Consider the following 17,469-nt stretch of genomic DNA (forward strand, 5'->3'; position numbering starts at 1 on the left):
TTTGCAGAAACAAAGTTTTATTATTTACATAAGCAAGTCCATATTTAACTCTTTACATTTCCAGAATATTTACATGATTTCAAGATACTGATGAACAAAATTACAAAGGCCATCAAAGCATTGCAAAAAAATAATAATCCAACACTGTGCTTTAAAATTTAGGATCTAAAGTAATGTAGAAGAAATGTCAATTTAGCACCTTGGTCAAAATAGTCATGCTATGGTGTTAACATAAGACACTTTTAGTAAGCAGTAGGGATCTCAGAAGTGACTGTGTCCAGAGGTTGCCAATGACAGCTCATAAGTGTGTCAAAAAGTTCTTCACTTCTCACCATAAATTCTCTGTTCATTCTATGAACATCTATGTTGAGCTGTGGATCTGTTCAAATAAACAAAAGTCAGTAAGCAAATCACTGGCAGAACTGCTGCATTAAAAAATCCTTTAAATATAATACAAACTTTCTGATGCCCTTAAGATGTTATAAGCAACAAACTATCTAGTGAACCATGGCCAGTTATGAGAGTTGTAGTCCAAAGCAATTGAAGATTACCAAATACCTTTTGTTCCATTTTAAGTACCAAAAATATTGAATATATTCAACAAAGAAATTTGGGGCACCTGAAACACAAATTTATTATCACTTAACAAATACCTTATTCACTTTTTAAGGCATTGTTAGATTTTGCTGTTTTTGTTGCTAAAGACTATCTAGTTACCTCCTCTGAAAGCAATATATTTAGAAACATTTTTGATTTTGAGTTCATGGAGAAAAGAATGAGAAATCTAAAAAAAGTTCTTGTGCCCTGAGAACATTCTGATCTAAAGTGATTTATAACTACAGTAATTTGGGATGCAACAGATTCTTATCCTATTTGTCATGTTAACAATATGTAAAACATTTTGATCCAAGAACCAAATTTTCTTCTAAATCATGTATTTCCAGAGGGTATTTCAGTAATTCTCAGAAATAAATCTTCAAACATGAAGTACTTTAAGGTTCTTCCAAGCTGTTTCACATACAACAATGAAGTGAAATCAAGTAACTTTGTTAGTATGCTATTGTAAAATTAGGCATCATGTGACAACCTACAACCTCTGCTCAACCCTCATGCTCATTTTTGTTATCAACAAGATTCAAATACATAAGACTGCAGTCGGATAGATTATAATGCACTTAATTTTAAACATAGCAGACAGCTATTATATCAAACAATATTTGAAAGATATTCTTCCAGATTACTACATTTTCAAAGATCAGAGAAACTATTTGGTGATCTATTTCTATATGGAAATACTAATGTAAACATTACCTTCTGTTACTAGATCATCATTTAAAATCATACCACAGGTATCCTGGAAAAAAAAGGAATATCATTTTTAAAAACTCTTTGTAGTGAAGAAAAAAACAAATCCCATATTCACTTACACTCTTTCAACGGAGAGGGAAGAAATATACACATATATGCACATCCCTTGACTTTTATGCTCTTCCTGCCTCCTACATATTCAGAGTCATTTCACTTTTCAGTTTTGTTTTCCAAAATGACAATCCTGGCTTGTCATTTTATAGAACCAGGATGTAGGAAAAAAAATTCTTATTTACTTCTTAAAAGGCTTTTGAGGCCAAGATTATGGATCTAACTTACTTTAAAAACCAACTCCAAAATCATGCTTAGCAACAGAGCAAAACATTAAGGTAAGAATCAATAAATATATTTGGAGGGTGGGGGAGATATATTCAAGAGACAATTTAGATTTTCAAATATATGTTGTGGATTTAAATTCCATTGTAAATTCTATCACATGAGAAAGCACTTCAGGTATCTTTGAAGTAGCCAAGGCATTTGGCCCATCTTGGGACCATCAAAACATGCTGAAGCTGAAAACACTACAAACAATGGTAAACCAGTTCAAAAGTTAACATTTTTAAAATTGGATACTAATGAACTTTGTTAATCATGAACTAAATTGCCAATAATGCCACATTAAAATGGTTAAAAATATTAAAGTTATGTTGACGGATTTGAAACTAAAAATTGGTTTATCAAAAAATTGGAAAAGTGATAGCAAGAAAAATGTGTAATTTATACTGTTTGGAAAGGCAACATTTTCACACTAACGAGAGAATGAATGAATGAATATGTTCTTTTTTGATAGAGATGTTATATTTTACAACAAGATAGTAGCATTCTTAGGTAATCTTTTATAGCCTTTCTATTGATAATATAGTACAATGGGATTTGGGGGGGGGGGTAAACCATTTATATGTTCTATACGTTTTAGAAGTTTTGTATTGTTTCTGAGGGTTTTCTTATTTCTAATAGATTTAATTGCCTTAAGTGTTTGATATTTGCTTATTTTTGCATTGTTTATTTTTTGTAACCTTAATATAAAAACAGTGATTCTGGGAGAAATTTTCACAAATGTAATACTAAATCTATAATTTTACAGAGTGCTCGTAGAAATTCCCCTTGATTTTTGCCGTTTCCTCATCTTAATATCTCCTGATTTTTCAAACAATTTAATTAAAAAAGAGAGGGAGGGAGGGAAGCTGACATGTTCAAAAACTGAAGCACCACTTTTGAGGGGGATTAGAAAAAGTTTCAGTGAATGAAGAAGCAATAGTGTGTGTGTTCTTTTTGTAGAAGATTCAATGCCTTTTAGAAAGGCTTGTGTACTGGGTGGATTGAGAATGTGGTATAGGAAGTATTTTGCCTAGATGAGGGAAAATGTTGAGCAGTGTTTATCAAGAGCTTATCTTTGACTTTTATCAAATTATCTTCAATTTTTTTAGTGGTTTCATACTCACTGTAACAGTTACACAAGTGAGCAAAACACCCTTTTTAAAAGAAGAAATGTACATCACTATCTTAAATTCAAACATCTTACAAAAATATAGGCCTACGAACCATTGATCCAGAACCTTTTCAATGTCTCCATTTTAAGTTATTTCAGTTGAAGATACAGAAAAGCAGCCAATACATTTAAAACATTTTTTAAAAAAATACTTAGGAACCCTGGTGTTTCCAAAAATATTGAACTTCAGAACTTGTAATTTTCAATAATTTTCAGTAATAAACTAGGAATCATGAGAGTTAAACTCCAACACTTCTGAAAGGCAAAGGGTCATGAAGGCACCCCTAAGAAAAATTAACTTTGATTTATGTGAATACCTGAAATAAAGCTGGATTCATTGCTTGTTGTCCCATATTTCCAGTAGGCTGCATTCTTTCATAAGATGCGTAACTATAATTATAATCACTATAGTCAGCATTATAATCTGCATATTCAGGATAATCTCCATACTCAGGATATTCATAGCGTTCACCAAAACGAGAACCAAATCGCTCTGCGTAACGTTCAGGAAAACGATCACCAAAATGCTCAGGGTACCGTTCAGAAAAACGATCACCAAAACGGCTACCTCGATCAAAACGGTCAAAGCGATCAAATCGGTCATAGCGTTCATTTCTATCATAATTGTACTGGCGGTAATAGTTTTGATAGTCTTGGTAATAGTCATTATAACTATAGGCCTGGTATCTTTGAAATTCTGCTTTCAGTCTAAAACACAAAGGGAGAAGATTAAGTCAGAATTTCTTAAGAGCATTGTTTACAACTGAATAGTGAAAATCCTATTTTAAAAAAAAAATTGCCAGAGATAATACTACTGTTACTTCAAATAGCATAAAATCTACTTTCTCCTATTTCTTCTGTTTCCATTTACTTTCATCCAAGTTAACTTTGCTTGGCACACATATAAGCAAAACTATTTATGCAGATCAAATTAGACATTTAAGAGAATACATTGTGAAAAAAAAATTATATAAGAGGTTCCCAAACTTTCTTGAACCACAATACCTCTAAAGGTTTCCAAATTGTGCATTGCAGCATCTTGGGATGCCATAGCAAACAAACAATTATGTTTAAGTACTGCATTAAAATATCCCGCTGTACCCTTGGAATTTGCTGTGGTGTCTTGAGTGCAGCAGCAGAGTTTAAGAACTATAGTTACCGTATTTTCACGACTATAAGCCGCACTGAAAATCCTAAAATTTGATCCAAAACCAGCAGTGCGGCTTATAACCCGGTGCGCTTTATATGTGGAAAAAGATCTCCCAGCTGCTTTCGCGGCTTCCTGGAGCGCCAAGAACCTTCGCGCTCTTCTCCGCTCCTCGCGAGTGCAATAGATGTTCAGAAGCGGCTTTTGGGGCTAATGGGGATTGGATTTCCAGCTCGATAGCCCCTGCCGCTTCTGGACGTCTATTGCAGTTGTGAGGAGCCGAGGAGAGTGTGGAGAAGAGCGCGAAGGTTCTTGGCGCTCCAGGAAGCCGCGAAAGCAGTTGGGAGAGGCGCACGGCTTGGTTTCTCCTCCCTGGACGTCGCAGCAGCAGCCCCAAACTCACCGATCTCAGTGTTTTTCGCATCGGGGTGTGCTGCAAGAGCATGCCCCGATGCGAAAAACACAGAGTTCAGTGCGCTTGGGGCTGCTGCTGCGACGTCCAGGGAGGAGAAACCAAGCCGTGCGCCTCCCCCAGCTGCTTTCGCAGCTTCCTGGAGCGCCAAGAACCTTCGCGCTCTTCTCCGCTCCTCACGACTGCAATAGATGTCCAGAAGCGGCTTTTGGGGCTAATGGGGATTGGATTTCCAGCTCGATAGCCCCTGCCGCTTCTGGACGTCTATTGCAGTTGTGAGGAGCCGAGGAGAGTGCGGAGAAGAGCGCGAAGGTTCTTGGCGCTCCAGGAAGCCGCGAAAGCAGTTGGGAGAGGCGCACGGCTTGGTTTCTCCTCCCTGGACGTCGCAGCAGCAGCCCCAAGCGCACCGAACTCTGTGTTTTTCGCATCGGGGCATGCTCTTGCAGCACACCCCGATGTGAAAAACACTGAGATCGGTGAGTTTGGGGCTGCTGCTGCGACGTCCAGGGAGGAGAAACCAAGCCGTGCGCCTCTCCCAACTGCTTTCGCGGCTTCCTGGAGCGCCAAGAACCTTCGCGCTCTTCTCCGCTCCTCCTCGCGACTGCAACAGATGTCCAGAAGCGTCGGGAAACGTGCGGCTTATAACCCGGTGCGCTTTATATGTGGAAAAAGTTTGAAAAATTAACATTAATTGATACTGCGGCTTATAATCCGGTGCGGCTTTTGGTCGTGAAAATACGGTATATGCTGTATTTTTCTTAAATGAAAAGTACTCATTGAATTTTGGAGACAAAAAGTTTTATGTTTTGTTTAGGTATACATTGTTTCCTTAATGTAAATGGTAAGTAATCATAGAATTAATTCTAAAATTATGAACTTTAAAAGGAAACAACAAAGTTTGAAAATTCATATGTATGATATATACATAAAAATATGACATTACTATTTTATTTTTATCCAGTCAGAATAAAAATAAGCAAGCAGAGAAATTCAAATATCATTAAGGAAGAGAAGTGGATCCAAGTGGCAGTAGAACAACTTAAAACATCCAAACCCCTGGTGGAACAAGTTACAGACCCTGGTTACTTATATGCATGCTTTGACACAATGTAATTTTGCAAAGAATTAAAGTGTATTAATTCAGTACTTGTTAAAGAAAACCAGAAACTGACCTGCTTATATATTGACTGTTTCATAACAACTGTATTATTAGAAAAGCAAAGCAAAACATTTTGAGAAACATTATTTTTAAGAAATTAAATCCTTTCCTAAGCAGATATAATGGCAATTTCATAAGAGATCTGAAACCCAAGAGATTTGTTAATTTCGCATCAACTACCTTTTAGAAATTCCTAAAGTCAATCGGATTCGTTTTCCGCCTAGACCAGGTGCATTCTGACAATCTTGCAGTGCTCTCATCATATCACCTTCATCAGAAAATCTGACGAAACCATAACCTCTGAGGAGTTTTAAAAGACAAACTTTAATAATATTGCCAAACAAGCACACACAATATGTTATTATCAATTATATTTTACTGCACTGCGAATGGTTATTTAGAATATAATTTAAACACATTAGAGCATGTTAACCCAACCTGAGTCCAAGAGTGCCCACATTTTCAAAAATCAGTGACATTAATTCTGCTAAAGAAAATGATTTCATACCATTTATAAAAAACAATACCATTTATAAAAAAACAATACCATTTAATTGTACCTGATCCCGATTAACATGTGCCCATTTCTACAATATATTCGAACCATTTCAAATACGAGAAACTATTCTCATGCATTTTGCATTGTTATAAAATTATCTCATCTGAGTTTTATAAGAAGCACCTGTACTTCCATCAAGGGTTGAAAGGGGGGGGGGAGCATTGGGGATGACAACAAATGGCCAATCAAGGTGCATGTGTACTTTGATGGGAAAATTGGGATGGGGGAAAGACAGCTTGATGAAGAGCAGGAGCTAGGAACCAGTTTGTGCCAGCACCCAAGGCCATGCACCCTGAGAAAAAATGAGGATTATCCTAAACATCTCAGCTTTCTCAAAACACCTAGGCAGACTCTTATTGGCTAAATACATGGGGGAGGGCTGGGATATGGGGGAACTTTCTGTTTTGAGTAAGCACTAAAATTTAGTTCTAGCCGGACTTTAGTAAAAGAGCCTACCACTTCAACCAAATGAAGTCAAGGGTCTTTCTTTCCTAAGGAGTAGGACTGGAGCAGGTCTGACAGAGCCTCTTTCTAAAGCATTAACGATGTAAAGAAGACATCCCAAAATATGTATTTCAATAAAACTATATTCTTCATTCATATATCAGAGTACCACATTATTTTTAATATAACATTAAAAAATAAGAATTCAGGACAATGCTGATTCAACTATAGTGGAACCTCCGGTCACAACCGTAATCCGTTCTAGGACTTCGGTCACAACCCAATTTAGTTGTGACTGGAAGCAAGACTGACTGCATGCACATAAAAAAATGGTGTGGCAGGGGAAATTGGCATGGCTGTGTTTGATCGCCACCCAAGTATTTGTTTGCGACCAGATTCAAAAAATTTGTGGAATTTTTGGTCAGCGCCCGATTTGGTCGTGGTCAGAAGAGTCCGTGACCCGAGGTTCTACTGTATCTCTGACTGACTTTAAAAAATTTGAGAAAACACAATATTTAGGTTTTTGATGTGATTGACAAATCTGTATTGCATATGCATGCACACACCAACATTTTAATTCATAATGGGCTACCTGGAATATCCCAGCAGATCTGTGGCCACTTTACAGTCTATACATGATGGATACTTTTTAAAAAAATAGTCAAACAGCAAAAAGTCATCCACTTCAGGAGTTAACTCTCCTACAAATATTGCAAATTCTGGCCTGGAAAATTCTGCCCTAACAAATTCTTGCCTTACAAATTCTGGCCTGGAAGAAATTAGAAGAAAAAACATGATTAATCATCTTGCAATGTAAACCTCAGAACCCTGTCTCCACTAGATTACTTTCCGGTGTACGTAACTCAGAATACCTACCTAGGATTGATCCAGCCAATACTTGTGTCCTTATTCATGGTGCATGACTAGCACCATACACAGAAAAAAATATCTTGATCATGTCTGAACAATATTCCTCTTAATTTTTTTAAGCAACCAGACTGAAGAAATCCACTTAATCCTATGCAGATAAACTTGGCTAGTGCTAATATCAGTTATAGGCAGATCATGGATAATATAATTGGCCTTGCGCTTTCTGTAATTCATAAATACTACCACCAGTATTTATGAGAGAAGGTACCATTTTAAAAACTTGTTTCTCAACAATTACTTCAGAATCACCAAACACAACAAATGTAACAGTTATTGGGGCACTTAATAAAATTGCATTTTCTTTTTATTTGCTCATTGCGGTTATGCCCTGGTAAATGGATTCATCTATGAAGTGTCTTAAAATTATACAAAAATAATTTGCCACTCCCTTATTCTGGGATTTTTTTTGAATTTTCAAATTTAGCTACAGCTTGGGATTTTTTGATGGCTATGTCATTAAAATATTAAACAGGTTCAACTTTCTCAGTTCAAAATTAGCAGGAAATGCATTTAATCTGAACCCCTTAAAATTAAAAAAGAAAAAAAAAAAGAAAACACCCTCCCTACATTTTAAGTTATCTACTAATTCTATTTTGTTTTGCTTATATAATTGGAACTGTTTGAAACTTTCTACTCCTATCAGCTTGTTAAATATTTTGATGTCTTTTTATGAGTTGTTTAGCACTTGTGAATCTAACACGAAGATGTATTTTTACATTCCCAACTCTAACTTAAATAGAAGACAAAGTGATCAAGTAATAGAAGCATATACAACAGAACCATGCCTTTTATATTTCAGATTAACCAAGCATTCTCCAAAACACTATTAAGTATTAATGCTGTTTTGAACCGAACAGTAAACACACACACACACACACATACATTTTAGCTTAATGTCAGCAAACATACTAAATAATGCCAATTTAATACATACATCCTATCTACATACTCCATTTAGTTGAAGGCTGAATAACAAGTAACCTTCAAATAGCTTTATCATTAATTCTCCTGTCAAATAGAAAATTCGGTAACTAACTTGTGATACTTTGAATCTAGTTAGAAACTATATTTCTTGTTTCTATGACATTAAATAAAACTCCAGATTAATTTATGAAAACAAATGATGCTTGCCAATATCTTGCAATGACCTTCATTTCTGATTCATATCCCAACTGTGATGCTATTAATAGGCTTCTTGGCTTTCTAACATTGGCAATGCAGTTGTGAATTTTCAGCATGCATCCTCCAGTGAAGTTTATATAATGCAGAATGTAGCAAAACCTTCAGCACCGAAGAAAAAAGGTCCAACAGAAAATCACATTTTATGTAACACCAAGAAGGTAAAATTAAGAAACCTTCTGAGAAGCAGTAATCAACCCCAGTGGGCCAAATGCAGCCATCGCGCTGAGAAGTTCTCCAGATGCTTGTCGAACAAAATTGCCTACTGCTTTTTTTTGGACTTACTTCATTTCGGATTTTTTTTTCCAGTTCGTATCCACTGAACCTTTGAAAGTTACTAACTAAATTTAACACTTCTGTACAACTGCCTTTTTATTTTTTTGTTTGTTTTTTTAGCTATGTGATGAGCATCTTTTCAATTCACAAAGCTTTAAAAAAAATCTGAGGACTATTGAGTGTGTTGGTTCTGATTAACTTCTCACTACTTGATTTAGGTATTATATACAGACAAGAGCCAGTTTTTTTCTTGTCAGTTTCAAGATTTCTTCACCTGCTTGGAATACTAGTAAAATCTGGTCTTCCTGCTCTTGCTTTACTCTTTTTCTTCCGTTTTTTGTGGGGGGATCTCCACCACAGAGGCAGGCTTTCTTTTTTGGCCTTTCCCACTGTATCCTGCTAGAATGAAAAACAGTTATACAGTATTTCATCTCAATTAAATGCCTCCCTCCCTCTCCCGATCACCACCTCGGTGATTTCCCCATATTCACCTTTCCCTTGACAGAAGCCTGGGGTCCCATCTCTCCCTCCGCCTCCCATGAGGGAAAGCAGCCTCTGGGGAAAATGCCTGGCAAAAATAACAGAGCCAAAGGATTGTATGAAAAGCCATATTCCCCTGACTTAGTCAAGCTGGCTATCGGAGTTACTGCTTTTCACGCCAACATTTTGACTCCCTCGGCTTCCTTCATTTAAAAAAAAGGTTAATCATTAGAGGCTGACTGAGCACTTAAGGGTCATTTAAGGCTTTTTCTTTTTTTTGCTTTTGTTTTTACAAAAGGACCCAGCTTATTCATTCAGGGAAAGTACAGCAGAATAAGGTGCAGAGCCGGGTCACTCTTTCTGTTTATTTAAGCACAGAAAGCGGACTTGAGGCTCTTCTGTAGTTGGCTGTTGGCCAGTATCTCAAGGAAATTGTCTGGAATAAGTCTACAGCACAGCCGAAGGAACTCATGTCTGGTTTTCACAACAGTAACATATAAGTGACAAAAGGGTCACATTCAAAAAAATAAATAAATAAAAGCCAGCAGAGGCAGCTATATGGGAGGGAAAAGGGAAGGAGGCCATAACCAAAGGCAGTCAGTAATCTCACCTCAGGAATACAGATTCAACATTTTTATTAAGTTTTACTTACATGAATGGTAGTAGTTCCAATGAAGGCATCTTAAATAGTGAGTGTTATAGGAAAGTCCCACCACAAGAGCTCATTGTGCAATAGTGCAGAAAGCAAAGTTTCGTGTTCTGTCCCCAAGCTGCTTCAGTTGGAGTGATTAAGGATTTCACAGCAGGGGAGAACAATTTGTCAGAAATTTATCTGAGGGAAATATATGGCTAAAAACCCATCATCCCTTCCCCAGGAGTACTGGGTTCAAGTCCGCCATTTGCCAAGAAATATGGACAAGGTTGCGCTTCCCCCAAATTAGCTAATAATGCAACCACATTTCTATGAAATTATCTTACCTGGCTAGCCATTGTAAATAGCTATCTTCGCAAGAAAAAGAAGTCTGTAGTAGCTGTTCTGATGCTGCATATATACAAAAAAGATAAGGTTTCATGTAAATAAGCCAAGATACACTTTTACACATCAGCAGAGCAATCCTCAATTTTTATTATGTCACTGTACCAGAAACAACCACAATGCTCTATACCAGATGTCTGCTTCCTCTGATTTTGTTACCCCCAATAAAGAAAGGTTTTATTTTTTCTACTGTGGAATTCATTTCTCCAGTTCTAATTAAAATGTGCCATCCTAAAATAGAAGCTATTTTTGCAAATTATTGTCACTAGGAAGTAAAGACAGGGAGAAAATATGTAATGATGCTCTTTCTTAATACATTTAAAATAAGGGTATGCAAAATAGTGGTGTTCGTAATGTACACTGTTTCATTACAACAGGCCAATCCGCTGCACTGTGGAGAAGAGCCACGCTGTGCAGGAGACTCCTCAGCGCTAGACTCAGATCAGCGCGAGCCACGGTCCCATTCCCCTCCTTCCTGAGCCAACATGAAGGGGACCGCGGCTCTTGCTGACCTGAGTCTAGTGCTGAGGAGTCTCCTGCACAGCGTGGCTCTTCTCCGCAGCGCAGCGGAAGGAGTTGCTGTCCCCGCCACCATGATCCTGGGGTATTTTGCTTGCACACGCAAGAAAGAGATGAAAAAGAAAAGGGGAGAAAGAGATAGAGAAATGAAAGAGAGCTGGAAGGAGAGAGAAGAGAGGGAAACAAATTAGAGAGAGAAGGGGGAGAGGGAGAGAGAAATGAAAGGGAGCTCAAGGGAGAGAATGAGAGAGAAAAGAGAGGGAAACAAATCAGTGCTAAAAGCCACCCCTCCCTCCCGAAAGCTTTTTCCCAAATACCAGCAGCCATTTCATCTCCACCAAAGTAGATATATGCACACACGCGTGCGTGCCACACACACACACACAAAACAGTAAAATAAAAAATGGCAGAAATGGAGAAAGTAAGACCTCCAGAAAGTAAAAGAAGCAGGCTCATCCTGTAAAAAGGGAAATCAATGAAGAGATTAAGGTACATCTCTTCGCTTCCCCTTTATTGTCACTGTATCGCAAGCGAGAAGGGAAGAAAAAGGGAAGAGTTGAGTCACAGGAAGAATGAGCGTCCTCTACTATGAGGCAGAACTGCGTGCCTCACTTACCTTGGGATTTTTTAGGCTTTTAACCCTCACTTAACTCTCCTCGAGCGATCATAAAACGCCTAAAGTCAGAGTAGATGAGGCATGCAGTTCTCCTGCCTCATAGTAGAGGGCGCCTTTTAAGAGGCTTTTTTAAACAGTTAGGTAGTCATTCACAGTGAGGCAGCAGCTAGCTAGCCTTACCTCAGCACTCGCCTTTTCCCTTTTACTTCTTTTCATGATGAGAGCGGTGAGGCTGTGCCTCACCTACCTCATCTGACTGCACGTCACTGGTCTGTTTGTCTATCTATCTATCATCTTTTACATGAGCAGATAGCCATTCACACATATTTTCTTTTTTCCTGCCCTTTGGGTCTATCGATTCCAAAAAATCTTCCCATCCTTCAAAGCAAATATAGAGATGGAAGGAGAGCAAATGGAAAAATATCAGTCAACATGTAAATGGCATCTTGATGACAAAGAGCAGGAATACAACCCAAAAAAGTACAAAGGAACTATACGCTATTCAATTTTGAAGTCTGATACTTTGAACTGGTCTACTATAAACATTTATTTGTATTTTCTCCTTTATTATTTTTACAAATAACTCAAGGCGGTGAACATATCCAACATACCTTCCTCCTATTTTCCCCACAACAACCCTTGAAAGTGAGGGACTAGCACAAAATCACCCAACTGGCTTTCATGGCTATAGCAGGATTTAAACTCAAATCCTCTATTTTCTAGCCTGGTGCTTTAATCACTATCTCAGGCTGGCTTTCATAAACATAATGAATATTGTGCAAACTACATATTTCCTCCCCCTTATCTTTAATATTTTATTAAATTATAATATAATAAGCACTTATTCATTGCAATTGATCCTGACATGGTAGCATCTGAATTCATTCTTTTGGTAGAATTAATTAATCAGTTGAATTCATTCTAAATGTTAATTCTCAAAAATGATTCAATAACTAAGAAGCTTGTAGGTGCTTAAAAACAATTTTAACATCATGGAAATTCTTATATATCACAACCAACGTACTATGCCATTTCAGAGTCATTCTACATAATATAGCCTTGTCTTCGTTTTTAAAGTACTAAGATGCAATCATTATATATTTCATCATGAACATAACTATTATGTTAATGTATCATAATCTTTGGCATCAGTTATGCTGTAAAACAAGTTATTGCCATTTTGGCATGACAAGTCACTATCAGCAAGAACTCCCATTTTGCAAAATTGTAGTGCAACTGGGCATTTTCCTTTTGTTGAAAAAAAAATCATGCAGCGTTAATAAAAAACTCTCAATTGCTGCAAAGGATAATGCAGTTTGCTTGAACTAAAACTAGCAAACTAAGGATACAGGTAGACCTCAACTTACAACCATAATTGAGCCCAAATTGTTTGTTGTTAAGTGAAACATTTGAGTGAGTTTTGCCCCATTTTACAACCTTTCTTGGTACAATTGTTAATATTAAATGAATATGGCTTCCCCATTGAATCCACAAAAGGGGATCCACATGATCTTGGGACATTGCAATTGTCATAAATGAATCCATTGCCTAGCATCTGAATTTTGATCACATGACCATGGGGATGCTGCAATGGACGTGTGAAAAACAGCCATGTCACTTTTTTCAGTGCCACTGTAACTTTGAACAATCACTAAATGAACTGTGGTAAGTCAAGGACTCCCTGCAATGCAGTTTGCTAGTTACAGTTGTAACTCACCAGTTACAACTGTCTATATAACTTACTGTTCTTTAAAAAAAAATAGTTAACAGCAGTTCTAATGCCTCAATATCACTGCAGGTAGTCCTTTTTTAATAACCAAAGTTCTGACACTGAACAAATGGTAGCTAAAACTGACGTGCCATAGTTAAGAGTTTGGAATAAATATAAAACAAGATTCTCTACGAAGTTGCCTCTGGGTGTCCCCAGAAGAGGTTTTTTAAAGGAAAAAAATTGGTAGTGAAGCCAGACTGATGGACATATGGTAATATATTATCTTTCAACTCTGGTGCACTTACATTAAAATTGAGGGAAGAACTTGAATTAGGTTATGTTTGCCATTGGTTTACATATCAACAACTGAAAGAACGATTTAACGACTTAAATCAGATAAAAGAGCTGTGTGTTTGATTTTGCTAAATTCCAATGAATTGGAAATCTTACTGTGTCGTAGTGATGAGCATATTATTGCTAAGATTTATAAAATGTTATTGAAATTGAATTTGGAAAGTGAACATGAAAAACATTGTATGATTTACTGGGCAAGGAATTTTGGATATAATGTGATGCTTGAACAATGTGAAAACGTGGATGAAAGGTTTAAAATTTACACTAAACTATAATTTGAGAGAAATTTTTTAGAAATGATGTATTGCTGGTATTTACCACCAGGTAAGTTATCCAGAAGGTATAAAACTATTTCAAATGAATGTTGGAAGTAGAAAAGCAAAGAAGGAACTTTTTACCATTTATGGTCAACATGTGATAAAGTAATTTTGGAGTAAGATTCATATTATAATACAGAAAATTCTTAAGAAGAAAATAAAAATGAAACCAGAAACTTTTCTTTTGAGTTTAATGGAAAAAGACTTTGGAGAAAAAAATTAGAACTTTGCTCTTATATATGTTGACAGCAGCAAAACTATTATATGCCCAAAAATGGAAGGACATTTCGATTCCCACTATGGACAAATGGCTAAGAAGCTGATGGAGTTGGCAAAAATGGCTAAATTGATTGTTTTGGTTAAAGAATATAAGTACCTTTGTTTCCATATGAACTTTGTGCTTGAAGTGGAAAAAAGTGAAACTTTGATTTTGGATTTTACCAATTAGATTGATACGTTATAGAAATGGCTAGTTTATGTTATTATGGGAATACAAAAAGTTATTGTTTGATGTTAATGTTTTTTTTAGTGCAACAGAGGGAGTCAGAACTAAATATTTCTTTTCTTTTCCTGTTTCTCACTTTTCTCCCCCCGCCTCCGTATCTTCAGATTTACTTTTGTATTTTATCTACAACTTAATAAGTGTTAAACTGAAACGGTGGTCAAAACTGTTCCAGTGCTGTTGGGGTCATGTGATCAAAATTTAGGTTTGGCATTGGCAGCCCATGTGCATTTGCAACTGCACTTGAACTCTCCCCATGTCTGTTCTACAGTCTCTGCACTCCCCCCCCTCCCAACCTTCAGTTATATTTTCCCTAAGTAGCTGCTGGCTTTCATGAAGCTTCCCCTTCAACAAGCAGTGATGTTTAGGAGTAGCCATTAGGGAAGGTACCAGAGGGCAGGGCAACCAAAAGAGAGATAGGATTTGGTGAAGTGGAGGTGAGAGTCACAGAAAGATGATGCCTCGACTAACAATTGCACCACCAGAACTGTCATCTCTAAGCAGTGCAGTCACGTTTCATTTAACAACTGCTTCATATAGCAACAGAAATTCCAATCTCAATTGGGTCATTAAGAGTGAGGACTACCTGTACCTTGCTTCCTATAAAAACACTTAACTCTGAACCAAATTATAATTTTATATTGTCTTCATTTAATAAACAATCCCCAACTAAGCATTTAATAATATCTGGCCTAAATACATTAGTATAAAAAAATCATTTACAATAAAACTGCAGTTCTTAAAATATAAAATTATAACTGAGTTAGATCTATTTTCTCCAGGTAAGGGCAGCTTGGTATTGGTTCATTTCAGAAATGGTAAAAGCCACCAGTTTCGCATTTTATAAATACAATTTCTGCTACTACTTACCAATGTGTCAAATATACAAACTTAAGAAATTAAAAGAATTTAGCTGCAGGTGGCAAGTACCAGAACAAACTGAGATCTTGCCTCCAGTTACTTTAATCATCTAAACTGAAGTAACAGCAGGACTTTCTTCCGGAAAGGTTGTTGAAGAACTTGTGATTTCACTACAATAAAAACAAATAGTATAAGAATTAGAAAAAAAAACTGTTTCACAACACAATCTGTATTGAATTTAATAGGTAAAAAATAGATTATAATAAATATTTTACACATCTTGTTCAAACATCCAACTTAATATGATTTGGTTTTGGTTTAGCAAAGGGGCAGACTTTTTTATAATCATGTCTCAGCTTGCAATCACTGGAAGGTGCCAAAATCTTTTTTTCAAGGACAAAGTGTGTTAAAAAATTTTTTAATCTGCCAAATTTCAAATACATTTAAAGAATACAAAATCCCAATGGCCCAAAATAAATGTGGGAATTTTTCATTCTTTTTAAATTAGAAAATCATTGGAATATGATTATTCATATGATTATTCATATGAATATGATTTTTTTGCATTCCGAGAAAAACAGGACTGACTTTTCAATGGTTACTTTTCATTTCCGTATTGATATTTTTAGTTTTTAAATATATTTTTATTCAAAACTAGGGAAAGAGGGTTTTAGACAGAGGTATTTTTATTTCTCTTTCTCTCTCTCTCTGATCAAGCCCTGTTATTTTTAATCTGCCACCACTTACTTTTGAATATGGAATTATGAGGTGGGGGAAAACCTTCACCACCAATGGAGCTGTCCCTACTTAACACCAACTCAAATTAAAAGGCCATTTTTAAACGTAGCACAGCTGTAACGCTAAGCTTCGTCGTTGGAAAATAAACCTCAAAATCATTTCGATAACGCTCCCTCTGAAACACCGACGCCGAAGATTACAATCTTTAATTGAGAAAACTCCAAGTTGCAATAGGTTTTTTTTAAAAAGGGGGGGGGATTCAAAAGGTAGAGAGGGTTATGCGCACGCGCGGAGGTAGGCACGAACATGTTAGCACGTACACGCGAACCTATTCATATGCTAACAAGCTCTCGCCCCGTTTATATCCCACTTATCATTAAAAGCAGCTCCGAAATGTCTATCCAGAGACAGCTTAAATGCACTCCAAAGGGATTACTGGACCGGGAAAGAGGAGGGAGAAAAGGCACCAACGCGTGCTAGGCCTCCCTATTGGGGGCGGGGCAGAACTCACGCGGCCCTTAGCGGGGAAGGGGGGGGGAAGCTGGCGAAACATTCGGAATCGGCAACATCTTAACACTACCTGCCCACGAGGCGAAGGACCCCCGTCCCTTTCCCCTCAAACCCCGAATACTAACAGCACCTTCCACACAGCCGCCATCACCAGCCGTTTGGAGCTCGCAACGTTCCCTTCTTCCGCCGCCTTCCCCTCCCCCGTCTTCCCCCCCCTCCCCCGACTTCCGCCCGGGGTTGTCTTCGCGACTGCCTGTTTCCGTTTCTTCCTTCTTCTTTTTTTTTTTTTTTAAACGAATCGTTCCTGCCTCTCCCTCCCGCTCCAAAACGACAAAAGAAAATCAATCTGGAAACGGGGAGCGGGCTCCTCGCTTCAGGCGGTGGAGTAGACACCTCCCCCCGAGGGGGGGGGAAAAAAAACGGACAGGCGGTTTAGGAGGCCGCGCTACAAACTCAAGACAAAAAAGGACCCCGCGCTAAAGAGGCGTCGCTAAGGGAGGCCGAGAAATGGAGGTCCTGGGAGGATGTTACGAACAGATTCTGTTCGGGTTCTCCATACAACCGACCGAGGTAAGTTTTTTTTTTAAAAAAATAAGAGAACGGGGAAAGGGGGCACAGAAAAGGCGAGAGTATCCAGTCGCTGACGGGTCTTTTTATACTCACCACGCGGGCCGCACGCTACGCGAGCTACGCCGAAGTCGCGAGCTGCCAACGCGTGCGCAAGGGCAGGGGAAAGCGCGTGAGCTCAACCTTCGTCTTGCTCAGTTTCCTTCCCAGAAGCCTTGGCGGCGTGGCTCGTGCTCGGCTCCGCCTCGTGAGTTCCGGACGTGGTCTCACGGGGGGGGGGGAGGAAGAGGGGGGG

General features: G+C 37.8%; 2 protein-coding genes across 14 annotated transcripts in view; one reads left to right on the top strand and one right to left on the bottom strand.

The window, feature by feature from the left end:
- Positions 1-17,429, bottom strand: LOC116523633 (tRNA selenocysteine 1-associated protein 1-like). 12 transcript variants are annotated; one of them, XM_032238748.1, is made up of 11 exons: positions 16,738-16,818; positions 15,369-15,529; positions 10,422-10,485; positions 10,096-10,213; positions 9,455-9,531; positions 9,238-9,362; positions 7,171-7,347; positions 5,756-5,875; positions 3,175-3,565; positions 1,312-1,354; positions 1-379 (listed from the first exon to the last, which is right to left on the bottom strand). In XM_032238748.1, exons 5-11 carry the CDS (start codon positions 9,482-9,484, stop codon positions 243-245), a joined length of 1,023 nt encoding a protein of 340 aa, XP_032094639.1. In that variant the 5' UTR covers positions 9,485-9,531; positions 10,096-10,213; positions 10,422-10,485; positions 15,369-15,529; positions 16,738-16,818; the 3' UTR covers positions 1-242. The 12 variants fall into 12 exon arrangements, with proteins under 12 accessions (XP_032094639.1, XP_032094642.1, XP_032094641.1 ...); XM_032238751.1 differs by lacking the exons at positions 10,096-10,213; positions 16,738-16,818 and adding an exon at positions 17,271-17,429 and having other exon boundaries at positions 9,238-9,359; XM_032238750.1 differs by lacking the exon at positions 16,738-16,818 and adding an exon at positions 17,271-17,429 and having other exon boundaries at positions 9,238-9,359; positions 10,096-10,485.
- LOC116523632 (p21-activated protein kinase-interacting protein 1-like) overlaps positions 16,897-17,469 on the top strand; it is a 13,812-nt gene continuing 13,239 nt past the window's right edge. For both annotated transcript variants that reach the window (XR_004257094.1, XM_032238745.1), the window contains exon 1: positions 16,897-17,177. Coding sequence is in view for 1 of the 2 variants with exons in the window: in XM_032238745.1 (XP_032094636.1) it covers positions 17,115-17,177 (63 nt within the window). In the remaining variant the exon portion in view is untranslated. The remainder of the gene's footprint in view (positions 17,178-17,469) is intronic.

The sequence above is a fragment of the Thamnophis elegans genome, unplaced genomic scaffold, assembly GCF_009769535.1.
Source record: "Thamnophis elegans isolate rThaEle1 unplaced genomic scaffold, rThaEle1.pri scaffold_76_arrow_ctg1, whole genome shotgun sequence".
Classification (NCBI taxonomy): domain Eukaryota; kingdom Metazoa; phylum Chordata; class Lepidosauria; order Squamata; family Colubridae; genus Thamnophis; species Thamnophis elegans.